We start from the raw sequence: 20,353 nt of genomic DNA on the forward strand, positions 1-20,353 counted from the left end.
GAACTTTAGTAACTTCAATAAAACACTTCAGAGCATTCTGACAAGTGGTTTGCTCTTATGCTACAAGGAAAAGGGACTACATGGTAAGCTACAATTAGCAGTAGAGGTCCAGAGTGACGGTAGCACACCAGCCAGCTGAATCAAACTTGGCCAAATTTATATCAATATGATTTATGTCACCAGTAGTCTCTTTATTATAGGTCAGTACAAAACCAGACTGAAATGCACAGTCATATGAATTGGTATCTCCTATCACTGAATTATTGGTACTGATGATGTCAAAAGATTCAATTGCTGAAAGCAAACGTTCATGAAGAATAATGAAAACAAGTATTAAGGAAAATGAAAGAGTAAAAGCTGTCACCTGCAGCAAGCAATTTCCCATCTATTAATTTAGTGGATGTGCACTATATAAGTTCATACCTTTCTGTAAGATGCTTTTACTGTCCCTTTTAATCCTACTGGTATCAAGGATATAAAACAGCTGCTATAACAGATTACTAATACTACCTGTGGATGCTGGATGCCATCTGGGCCATAAATATTGCAATAAAGCTTTTATATATTTATTTTATTCTGAAAACTCTAAACATAAACCCAACAGAAATGTGATTAACCCAACTTTCTTTGGTGATGCCATTCAAGTTAACACAAACCAAATGCATACATATTTGCAGAACAAATGTCCAGGTAAGAATCTGAAAAAATTTGCATTTGATGGTGATGCACAAAAAAGTAAAATACAGAAGAGTACTTTGAGTGCTGTCTCAAAATGGAGATCAATGTAATACTGGCATCGATGCTGTTACTTCTGTCTAAGTGAGTATGAAATCTGAGCCACCAACAAAACCCTAGCTGTGCTCTTTTCAGTTACACTTCAAACATATTGGTTAAGAAAGACAATGTTGATGGTGACAGGTTTTACAGGTAGAAGACTTTATTGTCTAAGGATATCAATCCAGAACTTTCCTAAAGCACTACAGTATTGTAGAGTAGGGTGTGTATGTGTGTGTTTGTGTGTGGTGGGTATCAGGTAAGGCTTGTATTTTTAATGGAAATCAATATTGGCAAGACCAAGGCAAGAACTATCAACAGTAATTTCTTTATTTTAATAGAACAGGAAATACATTCACTAATGGGTAATTTCTATTTTCCATGTCTGGCAATAAAAACCAAAGAAAATGAAAGCAGAGTGAGTCTGTAACAATGAGGCTGTGCACTTGGCAAACCACGGCCTTGCTTTGCCATGGGAATGCTCACAACAGCTTGGCGTCTGCAATATTAAGACGTCATGAAGAGAAATGGAAAATTCCAAAAGAAAAGGAGTCTTGTCTTGCAGGGCATTAAACCCTAGAGATTACTTCCTTTCAGAAATCGTATCTGTTCTTTTTAATATGTTTACAAACTCAGGACCCCAGTGAATCATGCGAGATACACCCCTGTGATCTTGCTGCTGCTGCTCCTACCACCAGCTGATGACATTTGTGTGAGAGAAACAGGGAGTGTGTGAGAACTGCTCCTTCTGCACCAGCTGCCTGTGCTGTGCCCCTGCTGCTGCCCCTACCAACAGCAACTTCCCACCCTCTTGACACTTGGGGAAAAAGATTACTTTTCCTATTTGTCAGCATTAACTGAACACTGAGAAGAGAACTCAAAAGCTCATAGTCCTCAAGCATCATTTCAGCAAAGGTTACTGATATCATGCTTACAGTGCCGATCTGAACTGGATAAGCCACTTAAAAAGAGCAAGAGAAGTGCTACAGCACCCACAACGCTATGTATAAAGTATTTTTCTAACAATTTGAGAAATGTCTTTGCTAGAAAAGCTATCATCACAGACTTATATCACACCTTCTTCTGCTCTAGAGACACAGGGCTCTGGCCTGTGGACCACAAGTTCAGACCACAATCTCTGTGGTCATGTGCATATTCATTGGCCCCAGAAAGAGGTCTTCCAAGACGGAAAGTGTTTGCTCACAGGAACACTTTGCAAATCTAGACCCAGAGACTGTACATCCTGCTGAAAAGTATCAACTTACAGGAAGAAAAAAATACATGGATCTTGTATATGAAATGCAAACTTCCAGTTCAAATTAATCAGGATGTAAAAATATGTTTATGTTCTAAGGAAATACTACTAGTCCTCTGAGTCTTCTTTGCAGATTCACAAGTGATTTTTTGATAGGGGTGCAAACTTCATGCTATGCATTTTGAAAGCGGCACAAACTATTTTCAGGAATATACTAAAAGAACCCCACAACTCCTTCACCCCTTGGCTGCATGGAGTTTAAAGGGTTCATATTCTGTTAAAATGATAAATAGGTTCTACGACAGCTGAAATGTGAGTATAAGTATCTGAACATGCCAGATGTTGGCAGGCACAAATGAAGGTTGGAACCATACCCTCCAGCAAAGCCATCTCACTATTTGAATTTCTAGAAACCAAGGAGAAAGTAAAGATATAATAATAATTTTACTATTCTTTACTTGTGTTACTTTAAATGTCCTCTGTATCTCTATGTATTAAATACCACATTTTGTTTAAAAACTGGTTCCTTTAGTAGGATTTTCAACAACATTCTGGGGACGGTCTTTTTGTATTAATAATTGTTATTTAGGTTAAAGTTGTTCTTACGCATTTACGTTTTTTCCTAATCTGTTGCTTTCTTCCTGTGATGAAGTTGAATACAGAAGATATGACCATTTTGAAATAAAAATGTAAAAAGAAATAACTTTAAAATCATATAAGGCATTTCTTGCCCTCCTCCCTTCCCCACCCCAGCCACCCACAAAAGAACATACCTGTTTTTATTATAAAAGGGAAAACATAACACTCAAGGACAGGTTAGTATTTGATAATTTCTAGTTAAAATTAATAAATTCAATAACAATAGTTACAAATCAATGTTATTTGATCCAAGTAATAAACTGCTGGAATTCAAGTGGTAGTGATTAAAATCATACTGCCCTAGTTTAACCAGTCCTTTTTAGATACATCTGAACTCAGTCGGTATATTACCAGTATGCTACTTCTTACACTAACTCCAAGAGCCACTGCTACCTTAAATGATCGAGTATTTAACCATAGGCAATTTATGCTTGAGCAATAAAGGCAGCAGGTAGATTCTGTCTCAGGAACTCGTCATCAAAGCAGAAAGGCTTAGCTTTGCCTGAGAGTGCTAAGGCAAACTGTGTTCCAAATACAGAGAGATGAACTGTCCACTGATGACAACTTAAGTAGTTAAATTCTCTGCAGTGGAAAGCATCACCAAACAATTTCAAGCAAAAGGCAGAGACCAGATCTTCCTGCCTTCAGACATTAGTATGAATTCCCAGTGTGAGCTGTCAAAAGATGCTAAAGTCCCTGCGCACTGGAGCTGTATGTTCTGTTTTTGAGCAAAGATATCCTAAACTGGTGTGGTGGTGACAAATTTCAGACGTGTCACCCTACAGAGGTGGGCTGGTGAAATGGTATATTTACTTGGCATCATTCAGCTTTAAGCAATAAGCTGCTGGGAGCATAGTGCATCATCTGCTTCCTTGACCTGCCACACTGAGGGGGGAGAGGAGCACTAGTATTTTGAAAACAGACTAAAGTTTATTCTGATAAAGAATAAAAGAGCTTAAATTAAGCTCTTCCTGCTTAAACAACATGTGTGCAAAGGAAAATGGGGATTGAAAAGCAATCCTGTGAGGGAATCTGCTGCACCAGAAACTAGAAAAACCAGTTTTTAAACATTTCTAAGGCTTGGAAGTAAATATTTAGCAGTAAACAACCTAATTGTTTAGTATTTATATGTTCAGCAAAGTTTATTTACCAGGTTTTATCAGGACTTTGATGTAAAACGATACCTCTGTGCAAAACAACACTGTTATTTACAATAAGCCAAAACCACCACAGAACTTAAAAAAAAATAAAAATTGCTTTTTTTTAAGCATCCTACATAAAATAATACAAAAGTACTACTGTTTGCCCATTTGCAACTAGAAAAAAATCTCCTTCAGTTACAGAAAGATAACACCTAATTTCTGCGTTAATTTTCAAATATAGCCACCTTTATCAGAACTTTTAATCATATTCACAACAACCTCCAGCATAAATTACATTTCTGTGATAGCAGTTTTCACCAGTTAAAAAGTTTAGCCCTCTCAGCTTATTTATACAGTTACTTAATGGACAGTGCATTAACACCTGTAAAAAGACTGAAATAACATTATTTCTCTTACTTTAGCCACAACTGCTGAACTCTGATCTAAATGATCAGAGTCATCAGGCTAACTATGTAGCCCAACCAGCAGTCATATCCTTTCTATAAAAGTTAATGGATTTATCTGGATTTTAATTCTTAGTGTCTCAAATACTTGCTCATGTTTTCGGTGACATACTTATCCTTGAACCGCCTCACCTTTCCATCACACAGATAATACTGAATTTATTTGGTAGCAAAACGTATTTTATTTGTTTGGGACTCTGAAAATTCTTGTAATCTGATTTTCCTTCCTTTTTTTTTTTTTTCCCCTCATACAGTAGTTATATGTTGTGGAATTATGAGAGGGGGAAGTATGAGTAGCTCCACTTGTCTTGCAACTAATAAAGTTTTCCCCCAGATGGATGATAAACTGCCAACAGACTCCTGATATGTCTGCATCATGAACTGATGGGCAGGAATGTCCTGCCTGTGCTATGTAACAGGCATCTGAAATGGTTCAATAATTATTAGAATTTTCTTCCCTATGCCTGTAGTGATGTATCCCTCTCATATGGATGCCCTAACAATGTGATATCATGTTAAAGTTTCCTCCTGTTGGGCAATTTAGAGTGCCTTCCCCATCCTCCCTACTGTCTAATTAAAACAATCATCATTAACATATTTCTCTCACAGACTCCTACATCTTTGTCAAATGTGGCTGAAATTAGTCAAGATACTCAGAAGTTATTAGGGGACACAGAGAAAAAAATTAAAAATCATGCAAAAGGTCATTTCTCTTCCAGTAACTTTCCATTGTAAGCCTCAAAACATCAAACTTTTTCCACTACTTTACTTTCTGACACTCACTATGTATTTCTGTATTCTACTCTACACTGACTAGCTCTTTTACCAAAATCTTTGAAGCAAGGGTCTTCATTTGCTACCTGCATCTTCACCACACTCCTGATCTGAAGTCCTTACCCACACCTTAACCCAGTGCTTTCCCATTGTTTAATCATATGGTTGGTCCATGGAACAAAGTTTTAGGAATGAAAATTCTGCCAGCAGCAGAACTACTCAGCAGAGTATGCTTGGCTGCCTTTGATAACACAATGTGTGCTTCCACAGCCATGGACCAGATTGGCAAATGGTAGCTGGGTAGGCCTGCAACTGCTCACTTCATTGCTGCAACTGTCCAAGGCTTAATTAGCCATGCTTAAAAATTAGTTTACTTTTTTATCTCCCCAGAATCAGAATAGATGTTCCAGATCTACTCAACTGCCCTAATGTATGGCCATTTGCTCTCTTAAGCTGTTTTGAGTTTATACTTTTTAAGGGCCTGATATTTCCCACTGAAGCCAACAGAAAGACCACTGAATTTCAGCAGAAGGAGATTAGGCAAAATTTAGCATGTCTGAAGCACTACAGCTTCCAGAAACATTATTACAATTGTTATTAATGTCATGTCTGGTATATAAGCTCTTCAAATACAACAGTCATTGAACCATGATGGTTAGTGTAGAGAATTCCAGGGGAACAAATACTGTTTGCCAGTGCCATATTGGTTTTGTTGGAGTTTTTTTCTCCTTTGGTTTCTTTGTATTGCAAAGCAGCTGCACAATAAGATTGTTGATACTGTGGTTCACCCTTTGAAGTGATACCTCCAAGGTAAACAGTTCTAGCTAAAGAATTTTCTAGGTGTTAAGTCCACAGGTTGAGAAAGAAAAGAACTGGTCTGCTTCTTTTTCACGACAATCCAAAGGTCCAAGGCAAATCGAACTACAAGTCACAACAGCAGTATCTCAGATGACCTATGAAAGAAACTGACAACCTGCAACCTGTGATCAGGTATGCTCAAGAGATCAGGAATTTTCTTGTAACCAAGCTGCAATAGAGTAACCACTTCCAGAATACCTATTCCTTTTGAAATGGAAAACTGCCATACACAAGTTGAAAGCTGCTGCCTTTTCCCACAATAATGTCAACCCCGTGCTGGGGTTTAGATAAATACATACAGAGAAATTAGAGAACCCTTGTTTGGTGCACACAGATGTTGGATAAAGATGGTCTTCTGAGCTGTAACTGACTACAAACAAAGGTTTCAAAGAAAATTACTTACACGTAATATTCTACATTTTCTTGTACTGCCACTATGTCAGAGCAAATTAAAAATAAATAGGGAGTTTCTGTGAGAGTAACTAGGCCACTTTTAATGATCTATTCAACACAGAGAGCAATGCCGTTTAAAAGAAAATGTATGCTCTGTAATAAGCCAAACTTTGGGATCTGAGCCCTTCAGCCAGCACTGGACTCTGCAGGTGCTTTGTTGATAATGTTCCAGTCTCAGGAATTGATCCACAGCCATTTTAAAACAAAAGGTATCTTTTTTTCCCAGTTATGCAGTGCCAAAATAAACTTCCTGCAGAACCACTATACTTTCAGCCTCCTATAACTGAAAAATATTACTTGCCATTGTTGCTAGCCTGAAATATTCCTCTGCTGTATTGAAGCCGTGGGGTACAAATACAACGCACAATTGCATAATTTTGCTAAAAAGTAAAAAACACCGAGCAGATTGAAGGACGGATTTTAAAAAGTGTATTGGCATAGCTCTGCTTTTATTACATTCAGAAGTAAAGCTCTCCCTGACTTTAGTAGGAACTTAGGGAACTTAAGTGCTACCATAGAAACACTTTCTGCCAAGATGTGTTTGTGTATTCTATACACAGACGTAGTAAATAGAAAATTATTGCTGAATACTTAGGTATGCATTAACTGCCCTTGCTAAAACCAATGCATATATAACTTTGTATTTGGCAAGGAACAATGGAATATCTTTTCTTTTAAATCTATCAGGGGGATATATAGCAGCCTACATGAATGTAACACACCTTTTTAGTTGATGTGCATATCCTTCCTACTAATGCCGGTGTGACATGATATGCTGACGAGATTACTAAACAATTAAATCTCTTCATAAATTTTCTTTGGAGGTAACCTATCTTTACACATTTAGTGCTACTGTCCCTGCATGTTGTTTTCTCTCTTGTAACACTAGGATTATAATTGTTTTAACAGCTGGTGATGTTAATGCACTACAAGTTCACATTTATATAGCATTTGTACTTTTGGCTAAAGAACTTCTACTATTGAGACTACTGGTGCATGAGTACTGCAAGCAAGAACCAAAATAGGAGAAAGAACTGAACAATTTGACCAAACTCAAACTTATAGAAACTGGACACCATCTTGACTTTTAACCCCTGGACAATGATCATGTCAATCAAGAATATACTTGAAAAGAAAGGGAACAAATCAGTTCTTGGTTAGCCTGGCTGTTTCTGATATCTTCCAGAGGAATATTTCTTCTATAGTAATTTGAAAAACTCCAGTACATCCAACAAGGAACTGTAACCATATGCCTATAAATGCATCCACCTATAAATGGCTCATTAGGTCATTTCAGAAAACATTTTTGCTTCTCTGAAGTTGCACATAGCCATCTGCTTCTCCAGGGAAAGCCTAGACAGATGTGCAGCTTGCATTCCTGCTCAGGCGTGACAGAGGCAGGCAAGCAGGTGCAGGCAGCCCTGAGCAGATGACAGGCAGGTGCACGCGTGCCACCGCTTCCTGACGGCACGCTCCGCTCCCTCCCTGGCTCCAGCCCCTGCGCCTCACCTGCCCTGTGGGGACACAGGTCAGCCCGTAAAGGCAATGAAGAGCAACCCCACCTACACCAAGCAAACACCACCTCCAACCCTCACGGACTGCTTGTTCCTTCGAGCACACAACAGGCAAGGAAGTGAAAACTATTTAACTCAGAAGTAAACGTACACTTTGACCAACAGAAACTTGGCAGGATAAGGTCAGTTGATATCAGAAATATTTATTTTCCCTCTCTGTAATAGGTTATCTCTGAGTTTTTCAAAGCTGTCAGTTTGCTTAATATTTTGCAAGAGCTTTATTACCCTCACTACTAATAACTATGTTTCACTTCCTGCTATATTATTAGGCATAGATCAAAAAAATTAACAGTAATTTCGTTATCTGAAACTCCTGAGTGTCTTTTATGTTAAGCATCCTGAAATATTCTTTATGCTACATACAGTCTCAAAGCAATTTATAACTGAAACACTGCTGCTATTTCTGTGTTGTTGAAACCTTGCTAATAATGAACCATGGGGCAGTAAAGGGGAAAACTCCCAGAAAGCAGAACAAACTTACACAATTACACAGAAAAATGCAAGATCATCTTCCACAAAGGAATATAAATCGTTTTTTTAAGGCTCCTGCTCAAAATCTGAGTCAAGATCTCATCCATGGACAAACTGAATCCAACTAAAGAATACATTTCTTTTCAGAAGGTAGAAAAGATAATCCACAACTCGCTCTCTCCAGCTACCTGAAAGAAGGCTGTAGTAAGATGGTGGGGTGTGTGTTTTTTCTGCCATGTCTCAAGTGAAAGGACGAGAGGAAATAGTCGTAAATTCAAACAGGGTAGGTATAGGTTAGATATTAGAAAAGCTTTTTTCACTGGAAGAGTGGTTATGTACTGGAATAAGTTGCCCGGGGAGATGGTGGAGTCACCATCTTTGGAAGCGTTCAAGAGGCATCTGGAGATGGCACTTGGAGATATTCTTTAGGTGTGAATATGGTGGTGCTCAGTTGATGGTTGGACTAGATGATCTTGAAGGTCTCTTCCAACCTTGGCAATTCTGTGATTCTGTGATCTAGTTATACTGTGGTTTGTATTTGTGCCAGTGACACATAATGGAATTCCCACAGTTATGTGAATTCTGATACTAGAGCTTACGTCAAATGTAAAAAATGTTCAGGGAAACAGACTCTAATAATACTAATAAATACACCAAATTTGGTCAAGAAGTAAGTGGGGAGAGTGGGGCAGAACATCAATCTTGTCTGCAAGTTGAATATGTTAGCTTAAGACTTTTTTTTTATATGCTTAGGAAGCAACATCAGCAAAGAAAGATAGAGCCAGTTGTCAATGCAACAGGACTGAGAAAACCTGAATTTCTTCAGAACTTCAAAACACTCCTATGAAAATAGAAACAGATTTAAAGATGGGCTTCTCAAAAGCTGCTGCAAGCAGTGAATAACTTCAGCTCCTGACAGATAATTGTATTTGCATTAATGCTTGACCTGTGTAAGTGGACTGTTTCTATTTGAACTAATTCATTTAAGAATGTCTTGAGGACATGAGAAGACAGTTATATTTCTAAGTTTGAACCAATCCCAACTTGAAACCACATCCAATACTGTGAGACTTTTGTTCCAGAAAACCTAAAGACTCCAGATAAGAGAATGGGCTGGAAAGCAATGCCAAGATAGTAAACCACCTCAATCCCCTCTATTCCTACTCCCTGCAGTTACAATCCCACTTATCATTTTAAAACCGCTTTTGACAGATGCAAATTTTGAGGGAATATAAATCCCAATTTAGTTAAGCATCTGGGAATGCACTCAAATTCTACTTTGGTTAATACTAACTTACATCACAGAAGCAGGCCCTTTCTTTGTAAGAGGGGGTTATCTGTGAAATCTTTACAATATTCTTACTTGCATTTCATGTTTCATTCAACCCAATTAGACTTAAAGCAAATATTTATTAGGAAACAGTCACAAGGGAACAATAAACACACACTCTCTGGGGAAGAAAGAATTTTTTTAAAAAATTATATTTTGAAAAATATAGATAGCTCACAAAGGCTGTTTGGAATCTGTTTGAAAAATATCACACAGTGTTGACAAATGTAGCTTGGCTTGCCAAACAGGTCAGAAATTCTTGAATGTTTAGAATCCAAATATTATTTACGTTTTTCTGTCTGCACAGCATAGAAGAATGAATACAGAGCTTAAAAATACAGAATAGATTTAGCAATGCCCTTTAAATTTGAGGGACCCTAACCAAGATACCTACACACTACTAACCAGGTTATCTATACTGCTGCCATACATACTCTAAACCATACTGCTATTTTGCATGGATGTGACTGAGTATTCCTCAGGAAATAGTTAGAGAAAAGTATCTTGTGCAATATTGGTATAATACTATTATTAAGGTAGTTTTGCTTCCACGACACTGTACAATGGAAAATACTCAAAGGTTCTGCACAACTACAATTCCTGCTAAAGCTATTTCCACCTGTCAAGCTAGTTAACTAGTTTGCTGAGTATTTTTGTATCATTATTATTATATTATTATTATTATTCCAAAAGATAATTAAATAATACTTAATACACATTTTGTGAAATTCATTTTCAATCAAATTGCAAAGACTCTCTGGAGCTTAAATTTTAAGATCTAAAATGAATGTGTTCATTTCATACCAGTAATACCTTTAAATAATCGAAAGTACTTAAAAAATTGAAGGAATATACTTCAGTGCTTGACAAACACTCAACAACCAGTGGCCAGCTCAATATAAGAATCAAGACTGGAAGCATGACTGCTGGTGCCTCTTTTTCTCTGCAACAGCCTCAAAGTTAGACTGATGGCTCTCCGGGCTTTTTGCCAACACCACACACCAGATTAAAATAGAAAGTAGGGAAATAGACAACCTGGGGTCCAAAATTTAATTCTGACCTTATGTATCAGCTCTATGGGAGGCTTGGGCAAAGCAGAATGCCAATCTACCATATAAGGGGGGGCAGCACAAGAAAACTAGAAAAAAACTTACCAGAAAAATGTTTTCTCTATCTTGTGCACATTTTGGTATTGTGAGACCATCGATCTTGAAAAATAATCAAATCTTCATGTATAAACATTATGTTATTCTCAGAAAGTAATATTTAATGTACAATGTAGTTACATGTCCACAGCCCACTTTCTTTCAGCATGAGATAAACTATATTTTTTACGGCTTCAACCCACTTTATTCAAACCATAGACATTTCTGTTTCAGAAATTTGTGGGTTTATGGATCTCATTAACTATTAAATATGGACAGCATATTAGAAAGCAGAGTTGAAAGTCAAGGCTGATCTCTTCATGCTATCAGAAGAACAGGCTCTAGATTTTCTCTCATATTTCACAGTGGAATTTCAGTGTTCTTCTGCTGAAACATATTTGCTAATAGAGTCTTTTACAGAAACAGAGAATTTTTTTTAATCAAATTATTGTATTTCACAGAATTTTTTACAAGAAGCAAACACTTTTTCTACATTTAAAATAATACTATAGTTATAAGTCTAAAATGGCAAATGAGCAAACAACTTCATAAAATTTTGCAGATGCTGACTAAGTTTAACATAATTTTCCTTGAAAGTTCTGCAAGTCTTTCTAAAGATCACTTTTAACCTTTCAGTGGAGAATAAGAAGTATGGTAAATGGACTAAACTCTATTCCTGATTTCTACTGTAAATCCCACGTATTAATTAGCTATGTAGTAGTGTAATTCATTGCACTTGGATCATTTGATTTTAAACATAAATGTCTAGAACATTAAGCTCTTAAATAACTATTGATAACCTATTTACTAACTATTAAAATAACAGCCTATCTCAAATTTGCAAAATGACTAGATAAACATTGTAATGAGCTAAACCAGCTTAAGCTGTTCTGAGGTGGAATCCTGAAAATTAGATTCTTGAATGATAATGCTTAGAAAGCTTGCTTTATTAACCATTATTCTTAGAGTACTTACATAAGATACTCTATTTATTCAGTGTACTGTTCTTTCAAAAGAAAATTCCCAGGACATAATTAAATTCATCTACACACCACACTTCGGAAGCACAGAAACAGGAAGCAGCTCATTTTTTACTAGTCCTGTGAAGTGAGAGTAACTTCATATAAATCTTGAAACTGATCCTGGTGCTTCCACAAAATTACAGGCGGTTTACATATGACGAAAAAAAGTATTTTTATGTCAACTGATACAACATAACATCTTTTCTTGATATAGCTTGACAAGACACAGATATAAAAGAAACTGAAAAACAGCAACGGTTTTCCACCAGGAAATCCATGTCATCAAAACACAGGAAGAGAGGTTAATTTGAAGGCAAATGGAGGAGAGTTTTGAAACTCTTATTAATCTATTCACAAACTCAGAAGAGAAAGAGACCAAAATCTTTCCTCACTATTCCCTTTAGTGGGATTTATTCTGACTCAAACTATTACCAAAGTCACTATTGTGAATTTCAATAGAATAAGACAAGGAAGTGCTCTACAAAATAGCTTGATATAAAATTTTTGACTGCATTATACAAATCTTTTGGGTTTTTTGTTAGCACAGCAGAAGGCATTATTGGACAGTGCATGAAGTACTTTCCTAAGCAGCAGAGGGACAGAACTTTGGAAAGGACCTGCCAATAGCACACAGAAGTCAATTCCAACAACTTTCTGTCCACTTCACAAGACAGTGTAAGACCAGCTTCTCATTTAATGCACTTTTATGCCCATAACTATCTGCCATAAGCTTTGGGGGAAAATAAAAAAAATTTCGTGAACAACTCTGAATTAGTACAGTGCTGGTAAGTAGCATACATTGATTAATACTACATCTTTGCAACACTCAGATTTCTATTTTCATAGAATCACAACACAAATGAAGCACACAAAGACCTCTAACTCAAACAGAATAAACTTTTAAACACTTTAGAAACTTATGTAATATTACCTAAGTGTATCTTATGTATACATATAGTATATGTTATAAGTGCACCTATAAACAAATTGTTTCAACACTTAAGCTTGGTTTCTTTAATGCTTTTGCTGAATGACTGCCACACGGATTTGATAAAGTAATGATACAGTGTTGAGTGCAACACTATGTGCAATAATGTCTTTGACAGAAATAAATCCTACATTTTTGCTGTTTTCCATATTGTGTTCATTTCATAGCTTCCTTTTAGTAACACAGACCTTACACTTGACCAGCTGCAGAATAAATTTGTGATGAATTTTTAAAAAATGATAGGAGACTGGATTTCATCTGTTATAATGACTGAAATAACGAAACTGGAAGCACACTGGTTTTGTTATTTTGGTCCCTGTGCGCTGGAAAAAAATGGATAGTAATAGGAGTGGTTGGTTTACCTTGCTATCAGCAGAAAGTACTTTTAAAATTCTAACATGGACTGTTCAAAGCAACAGAGAATTTACTGGAAATATAAGCAAGACTTAAAGAGTGAAGATATGTTAAGGTTCTAACTATTTCTAACCCTTTCCCACCTACTTCTCAATGGCCATTGACACGCGCAGTGTGTGCTCTACATTGCTAATACTTTGAATACAATTTCAAGATGTGACATTGAAAATACTCTTGTATAATGGCCATATGCAAGAAGATATACTTAAATGGTTCTACTGCAATAATCATCTAGGAACCTGCCTTTCCACATGTGGATTGAAGAAGGTAAGAAAGGAAAAAACCAGATTTGCATGGAGTACATAAAATATTTAAAAGAAATCGTGACTAATTATAGAATAGTGTCATCCAAGTAGTTTTCACTACCGTGGGTCACATTAGGTAACATTTTTTCTGGTTAGGTTTATACTATGTTTATATTCTTCCTCAAGTATACTAAAATTTGATTTAATGTAGTGATTTTCACACAACCTATGTCCCAAAACACAATCAGTAAAAAATAATGTAGCAATGTTGTAAGTTCGGATTCATCATTACAGATTTTTTAATCAGTTGGAAGTCTGGAAGCCAAGTAAGGAAGAAATCTGAGACTACTCACTACTTCACAACCACCAAAAAATGTAATTTCCATTTTAATTTTTTATGTGATTAACAAATCTAAGTATTCACATGAATTCACATTAAAAGCCTGTGTATTTACCATGACCGTTAGTTCCCATATCTGAAAAAAATTAATGTAGAACAACTTTCTCCCAAAATATCTTTCATGACCATTTTATGCAATACAATTATTCTGGTCTGTACCTGCAGACCTGCCAGTTGAGCAGCTGACTTCCCTTTGAGGCAGAGAACGAGTGCCACAAATGCATTTAAGTCCTCCAGAGAGAGGCTGCTGACCTAAAACAGGTGAAAAAATAACACATTATCTGAAGGCTCTGAAGAGGAACTCTCCTGAAAATTGACTCCTCTTACTCAAGCAAATCAAACTTAGATCAATGACCTCATGTAATTATGACCACCACGAATGCATTGTCTAGGAAAACACACTTTCAGGGAACAAAATACTTTCTTTCACAATTTGCATGAAATGCATGTACCAATACTCGTGTATAGTGTATATACATGGATTTCTACACACACACACACACAGAAAAGCCCACCCCTCTTTTTTCCCTTGAAGTTTCTTCAGGAAGGAAAGAACTTCATCTCCATAACACCAAGCATAGTAAAAAAAATAAGATTTAAAAAAAAAACTGCTTTATAATTAACATCCAGGATAAACCCCACTTCATTGAGCCACAGATGTGATGACCATTAGGTTTTTTTTTCAAATGCTTACACAGTTATCTGTTGGAAACTTTAAAAATAATCTAAAATATTTAACTGCCTATTTTTAGCTAAATTGCAAGATTTTTAGGCTACAAATTGAAGAGAGGAAAACTCTAAACTATGAGAAAACTAAATCTAGCATGCTCAGTGGGATAACATAAAGAAAAATTCTAAATTCATGTAACAGTTCACTCTAATACTTCTATGAGTGAAGGGGGAATGGGGGCTTTTTCTCCTGTGGAGTTCTGAAATTCTGTAGAGGCACATGGTCACCTCAGAAGAAAGACAGTGCCTTGAGACCAGCTGGGATGACCTCATGACAATACCAGTTCAGTTCTGATCCTTTCCTTCCTCTTATAAGAACATTATGTGGACCAAGACCACATATCTGTTACAACTGTTGAGACTATAAAAAGGGCTTTAAAGCAAGATCCATAAAACATTATAGTTCCTTATCAACTGGAACTTGAGGAAAGGTTTCTCTTGCAAAATGTGGAAATGTGCATTGTGGGCTTACAGAGAAGTTAAAAGGCTGCCTAAAACTCTGCATTGCCTTTCTTTAAACAGCTTGATTTTGGGGGGATGTTTAGTACATTTTATTTCAATCCAATAAGAGCTTCAATTTAGTGACAGATAAAATGAAGGAAAGAAGAATTAACAAAAAAGTGTTAATGTAAATCAACAGGAAAAACTCCCCAAATATTAAGAGGCCCTCTATAATTATGTCATTCATTTATTTGCTTAGGAGGAGTAACTCATTCTTTCCTCCTCAGGATAAAACTTATCTAACCACTACTGAGAATTTTTAAAATTTATTTTAAGTCAGGCCTTGCATTTGTTGCATTGAAAAATACTTTCCCCTCTATGATGCTGCTAGATCTTGCATAAAGCACAAGAATGGGAGGGATATTAGAAAAATTTTAAGCTTTCAAAGTGCTCCTTGGTATTCATTAACTCCACCTGTCTGCTAAGATCTGATAATGGCCCTACTTTACCCTGTAATTCAAGTCAGGTGTCACCTTTGTGTAGGGAGCAACAAGAGTTTTACTGAACCTGCACATTTTATACATTGAAGTAACAGAAAAGTGACTTGAATCTATGAAACAATTCTCAATACTTGCACAATTTTGTGCTAAAAAAAGGTAATCAAAGATTGCTTGCAAGTACAACAGCAAGAAAATGTCTCTAATAGAGCAGATCAGCCAAAATGCTTACAAATGTAAAAGCACTCCTCCGGAGAAATATTTTATTCATTAACAAAACTTTGTGAGTTACCACAATTCCACTGTCAGATTTTTTCCAAAACCATAAGAGATTGAAAGAGAAATTTCCCCTTTCTTTGCAGACTTCAAATTTTGATATTTGAACTAATTTGCTCCTTTCCCAACTCTAAAGACAGACCTGTTATTTTGTAAATTTTTGTTCTGAATTTGGACGACATTTGAAAAGTACCCTCGCTGAAAAAAATGGTTTTCAAATCAACACTTTCTTTACATAGTTAAGGTTTGTTTATTATATTTTTTCCTTACTTAAAAAAAAAACGTTTTCATTAAATATTTGCATATAAGTTTTGAGGAAGCCAGATGGGTTGGTCAATACGAAGGTTCCTGTAAAAACCTAATTTTTAGGTTAAATTAAATAATGAGGAATGAAAATGTTAAGAAGTTTATTCTCCCTCACATGAGCTGAAGGAAAGCTTGAAGCCTGCTCCAAGGCAACCTACAAATGGTCAACTTAAACAATTTTTGAGAAAAAAATCCACCTTCCTTCTCTAATAGAAATTTAGGACTAAAGTGTAAAGTAAAGACAAGAATTAGATCACAGTTAGACAAGCATTGTTTTTTCAGCTATAAAACAAATGGAAGCAATTTGGACAGCTCGAAGCATGGCTGCTGACACTCTGGCTCTCAAGTTGTCCTCTCCAACACTCCAAGAGAACAAATGGACAATGCCAGAGAAATAAGCAACATTAAAAAAAACTCAGCAATGAAAAAGATTTCAATCTAAATTGATTCCCTTGTCTCATTCATAGGGAAGATTGTATCAGGACAACTCAGAGGCCAGAAGAGAATCAGAAAAATGAGAGAGATGTTGAGAAACTGGCACCACCATGGAAACCTTCCATCAAACTAAGCCCTTTCGATGATCTCTCTACTATTATTCCTGTTGAAAAGAAGAGCTGTGAAACTGCTTTCATCTCTGTTTTTAACAGTAGAACTCATTGGATAATGAGTTCTGAAAAACCATTTCCCTGACAAACATTTTTTTATTTTACTAATATGCTGTGATCAAGGTTCAGTAAATCCATATTTCTATAGGTATTCTGTCCTGTTACTCCTCTTTGTATTCCCACTAAAGAAACCCTTTCCAAACAATTTAGTTACCATGCTATGAAAGATTGTGCAGGATAGCACAATAAATAAATGAAACACTGATAACAGACAAATAAATGAAACCATGATTTCATATCCAAATCTGAAGAACACTTCAAGTATGTTAATAATAATATTTTATACATATATATAAAATATATTTATCTTGCTGAATAAGATATATCTTGCTGAATTGAAACTGCAAGGCGTGGAATGATGTTTAATGAGTTTCATCCTCAAAAAGCCTTCAATTTATATTCTGTGATACAAAAACTAAAGAAGAAAAAAATAAGAGCTATATGGATCACTTGTATAATTCCCATATGTATTTCCTCAACGCATCATTTAAATTTGAGTAAACACAAAAAGAAAGGAAAAGAAAGGGAGAACTTGTTTTCATGTATCATATGCCAGCATACATCTGCTATTGAGGAAAGTGAAGTCTGAGAAAGCAGAACAATAGACAAAATGAAGTTCAGTGTAGGTACAAGTGAAGCAGAGCTTATCAGATTAGATAAAAGCATTATAATTTTCTCAGCCTCAGGGAGGAAAATCTGCTTGTGAGATCAGCATTTGAAATGAGGCAAGTACAGGCAATATATTAAATACCTAAGAGAAAAGTAAACAATGAAGCAATATGGTATTTAATCTTGTGCCCCTTTTTATTACAATTATGGTAGTCTTCAGGTTGCCAAATATTTGGAATTATAACAGAACTACTACCTAATGATCCCCTATTACTCAGAATTTAATGAGAAGAGCCATATCCTCAATTCTAGCTTGAAAATGAGTAGATTGACAAAATGGTGTGAAGAAGCAGTGAGAGCTAACTAAATATTTATATTGTCTGTTTGCACAGCCTGCATAGTCACCTGAGGGAATGTCTTCTTTTGATGACACAAAGGAAACACAAAAGGAGCAGCTTTAGTTTGCAAACAGGTCCCAAAAAACAGGGGAAATCCCTCAGTTTATACTCTGTTAAACTGCCCAAGGGGTTTTGTCATAGGCACATGAGAATTATGTCTAACTACTAAAAAAACCCCAAATATTTCTTGAGCAGGATGGTGCATGTTAAGCAGAATAATTAAAAATACTGTAATGCAGTACTGTTATATTTGATCAACTATGCCTACAGTAAAGATTAGGAGAAAAATCTAGCACAGGCTAGCAAGAAATAGTTTATTAGTCAGTCACATCTATTAGCTGACAGCAGAACTAAAAACAACTGTCCCAGTTACCTGCATCATAAGATAGGTCAGCAAGCAACAGAATCCTGCAACAGGTGCTTCTAGAGCTTGGATTTCTTCCATCTCATCCTGAAGGTGAAAGCATGCCAGAAATGTACTATACCGTTGCTTTTCCACATCGGGTCCTTTGGCAAGCCACAGTGTTTTCAAATTAGGTGTTCCACCTACAAAGGAAATCCACTATTTTATTTTGGCAGCAACAAGATAAAACACGTCTACCTCATTACAATCTGAAAGGAAACAATTGATCTGCTCTTGGCACTTGCAAGGATCACAGAGCTGAAAATAAAATGTATTTGACAAAACTTGCATTGGAAAAAAAAATAACATAAAAATACGGCCCATAATTTAAACAAAATTTATTGAATACAGGCATGTTTAAGCAGAATGGACTGAATTAAATTGTTACAACAACATAGAAAACTTTGAGACAGCAGGCATTTAACCTATGCAAAACCAAAGTTTGCCTGCAAGTGTGTTCCTTCCCTTGGGGATCCACAGCATTAACTGAAGCTCACTTCATCATAAATAGTGATTCAGCAGAAAACAACTAGATCTTTTTCTTCTGTCTCTCCTAGAGCTCGCATATCACTGAAGGATCCTCACATTGTCTCCCTTATAATCACCTATTTTAATGAACAAACTGATCATTGATGCCACTTGCTGGCAAACAGGTATTCTCCATAAAACACTGTGCTGGTATGTCTCCTCTGCAGTAGGTTCCAGTTTGGGAACAAAAAAAAAAGGTGATCTGGTATTTTGCACTCCGTAGGCTACTGCATGAAACACTGCTGCAAACACACACAAAAGAACTGTCATCAGTTATGATTAATGCACCTTTCCAAAATTTCTATACTATCATTCATGCTTGTCTCTAAATCCTTAATATTTACCTCATGTTGCCATCTCCCAGGTTGTGACGTGCGAATTAATATAAAATTTTCTCCTCATTTAAATAACAATCTGTTATCAAAATAAACAGTAATGCACGTGAAATAACAGAACAGCTAGCTGGTTCTGCTTGAGAATCTCAATAAAAGACAGAATTGCACCATAAAGTACTGCTGCTTCTGTAGTTATATAAAACAAGGTGTGAATTTTAAATGTGGACTAATTAAGCAACATTTGGTAACACCTTCTCCTTTTTTATGTGACATGCAGCAGCTGCAGACCAGTTAGGAACACTTGGTGATAATAAATGGTTAAAGTGACAAGGTGTTGAAATCTACATAGACAATGTTTATTTAGCCAGGAAAGCCCATTAACCAAATGGTACTAATTCTATAGAGAGGGGGAACCTAGAAGAGAAGTTAGTATTTTCTTTCTTTATCTCACTGATGGATGTTTCTTTTACTACTTTTAAGACTAACTCTCCTGTCAAAAGTTTTAACCATGTAAAGAATTAGTATCATAAAATCTGTAAGTTTCTAACCCTATTAAGAAAAAGTACTAGTTGCTTAACTGGAGACAGAAATGCAGGTTAAAGATAACACAAATAGCGGCAGTGAGTGGGCCAGTACAGACAGCACCAAAAAGACTCAAATTAGTGGTTTTGATATTGGTAATTGCTGCCTTAAGATAAAAAAAGAACCACAGAGACTGACTTCCAGGAATTAAAACAAATATAACATGCAGGAAATCAAAACAGAACAAACTTTAAAATCTTCCTACCAAATCTGAGACAATTTGTACATGGGCAAGCTCAAATAGTTTTGATGGTTTCTGCATACAAAGAGATACGCCGGAAATCAGTTAAAGCAAAGTTCTTTTTTCGCATCCAGGGTTATATCTAATAATAGAAATCCTTCTTTCTTCAGAATAAACCATTAACTATGTCAATATTCAAGATTACATATCTATATTGAGAGAACTCAACAAAAAAATTCAAGACATCTCTTCCATAAACAATTCCTTAAACTTTCAGAAACATCTACTTGCGCCTGGGAAAAAGAGGTACAGATATATTATGAGTTATTTACTCTGGGAAAGAAAATCTTATTTTCTCTCCTTTTGAAACACACAGGTGTTATTTTTCTGAGATGATCTCTTATACAAGCAATAAAATTCCATGTAGTTCCCAAGACTGTTCTATTAACTCTTAA

The 20,353-nt window shown here is 36.0% G+C and overlaps 1 protein-coding gene across 5 annotated transcripts in view; it reads right to left on the minus strand.

Moving 5' to 3' along the window:
- The window catches only part of FAM120B (family with sequence similarity 120B), a 60,122-nt gene that overhangs the window by 24,154 nt on the left and 15,615 nt on the right, over nt 1-20,353 (minus strand). For 3 of the 5 annotated variants that reach the window (XR_003572791.1, XM_027897855.1, XM_027897853.1), the window contains exons 5-7: nt 18,878-19,042; nt 18,243-18,415; nt 14,108-14,200 (exon numbers count right to left, since the gene is read on the minus strand). Coding sequence is in view for 4 of the 5 variants with exons in the window: in XM_027897855.1 (XP_027753656.1) it covers nt 14,108-14,200; nt 18,243-18,415; nt 18,878-19,042 (431 nt within the window). In the remaining variant the exon portion in view is untranslated. The remainder of the gene's footprint in view (nt 1-14,107; nt 14,201-18,242; nt 18,416-18,877; nt 19,043-20,353) is intronic. The other 2 variants (XM_027897854.1, XM_027897856.1) reach the window with 2 other exon arrangements.

The sequence above is a fragment of the Empidonax traillii genome, unplaced genomic scaffold (genome assembly GCF_003031625.1).
Source record: "Empidonax traillii isolate 1590-97213 ecotype Southwest subspecies unplaced genomic scaffold, ASM303162v1 scaffold563:size410408, whole genome shotgun sequence".
NCBI lineage: Eukaryota > Metazoa > Chordata > Aves > Passeriformes > Tyrannidae > Empidonax > Empidonax traillii.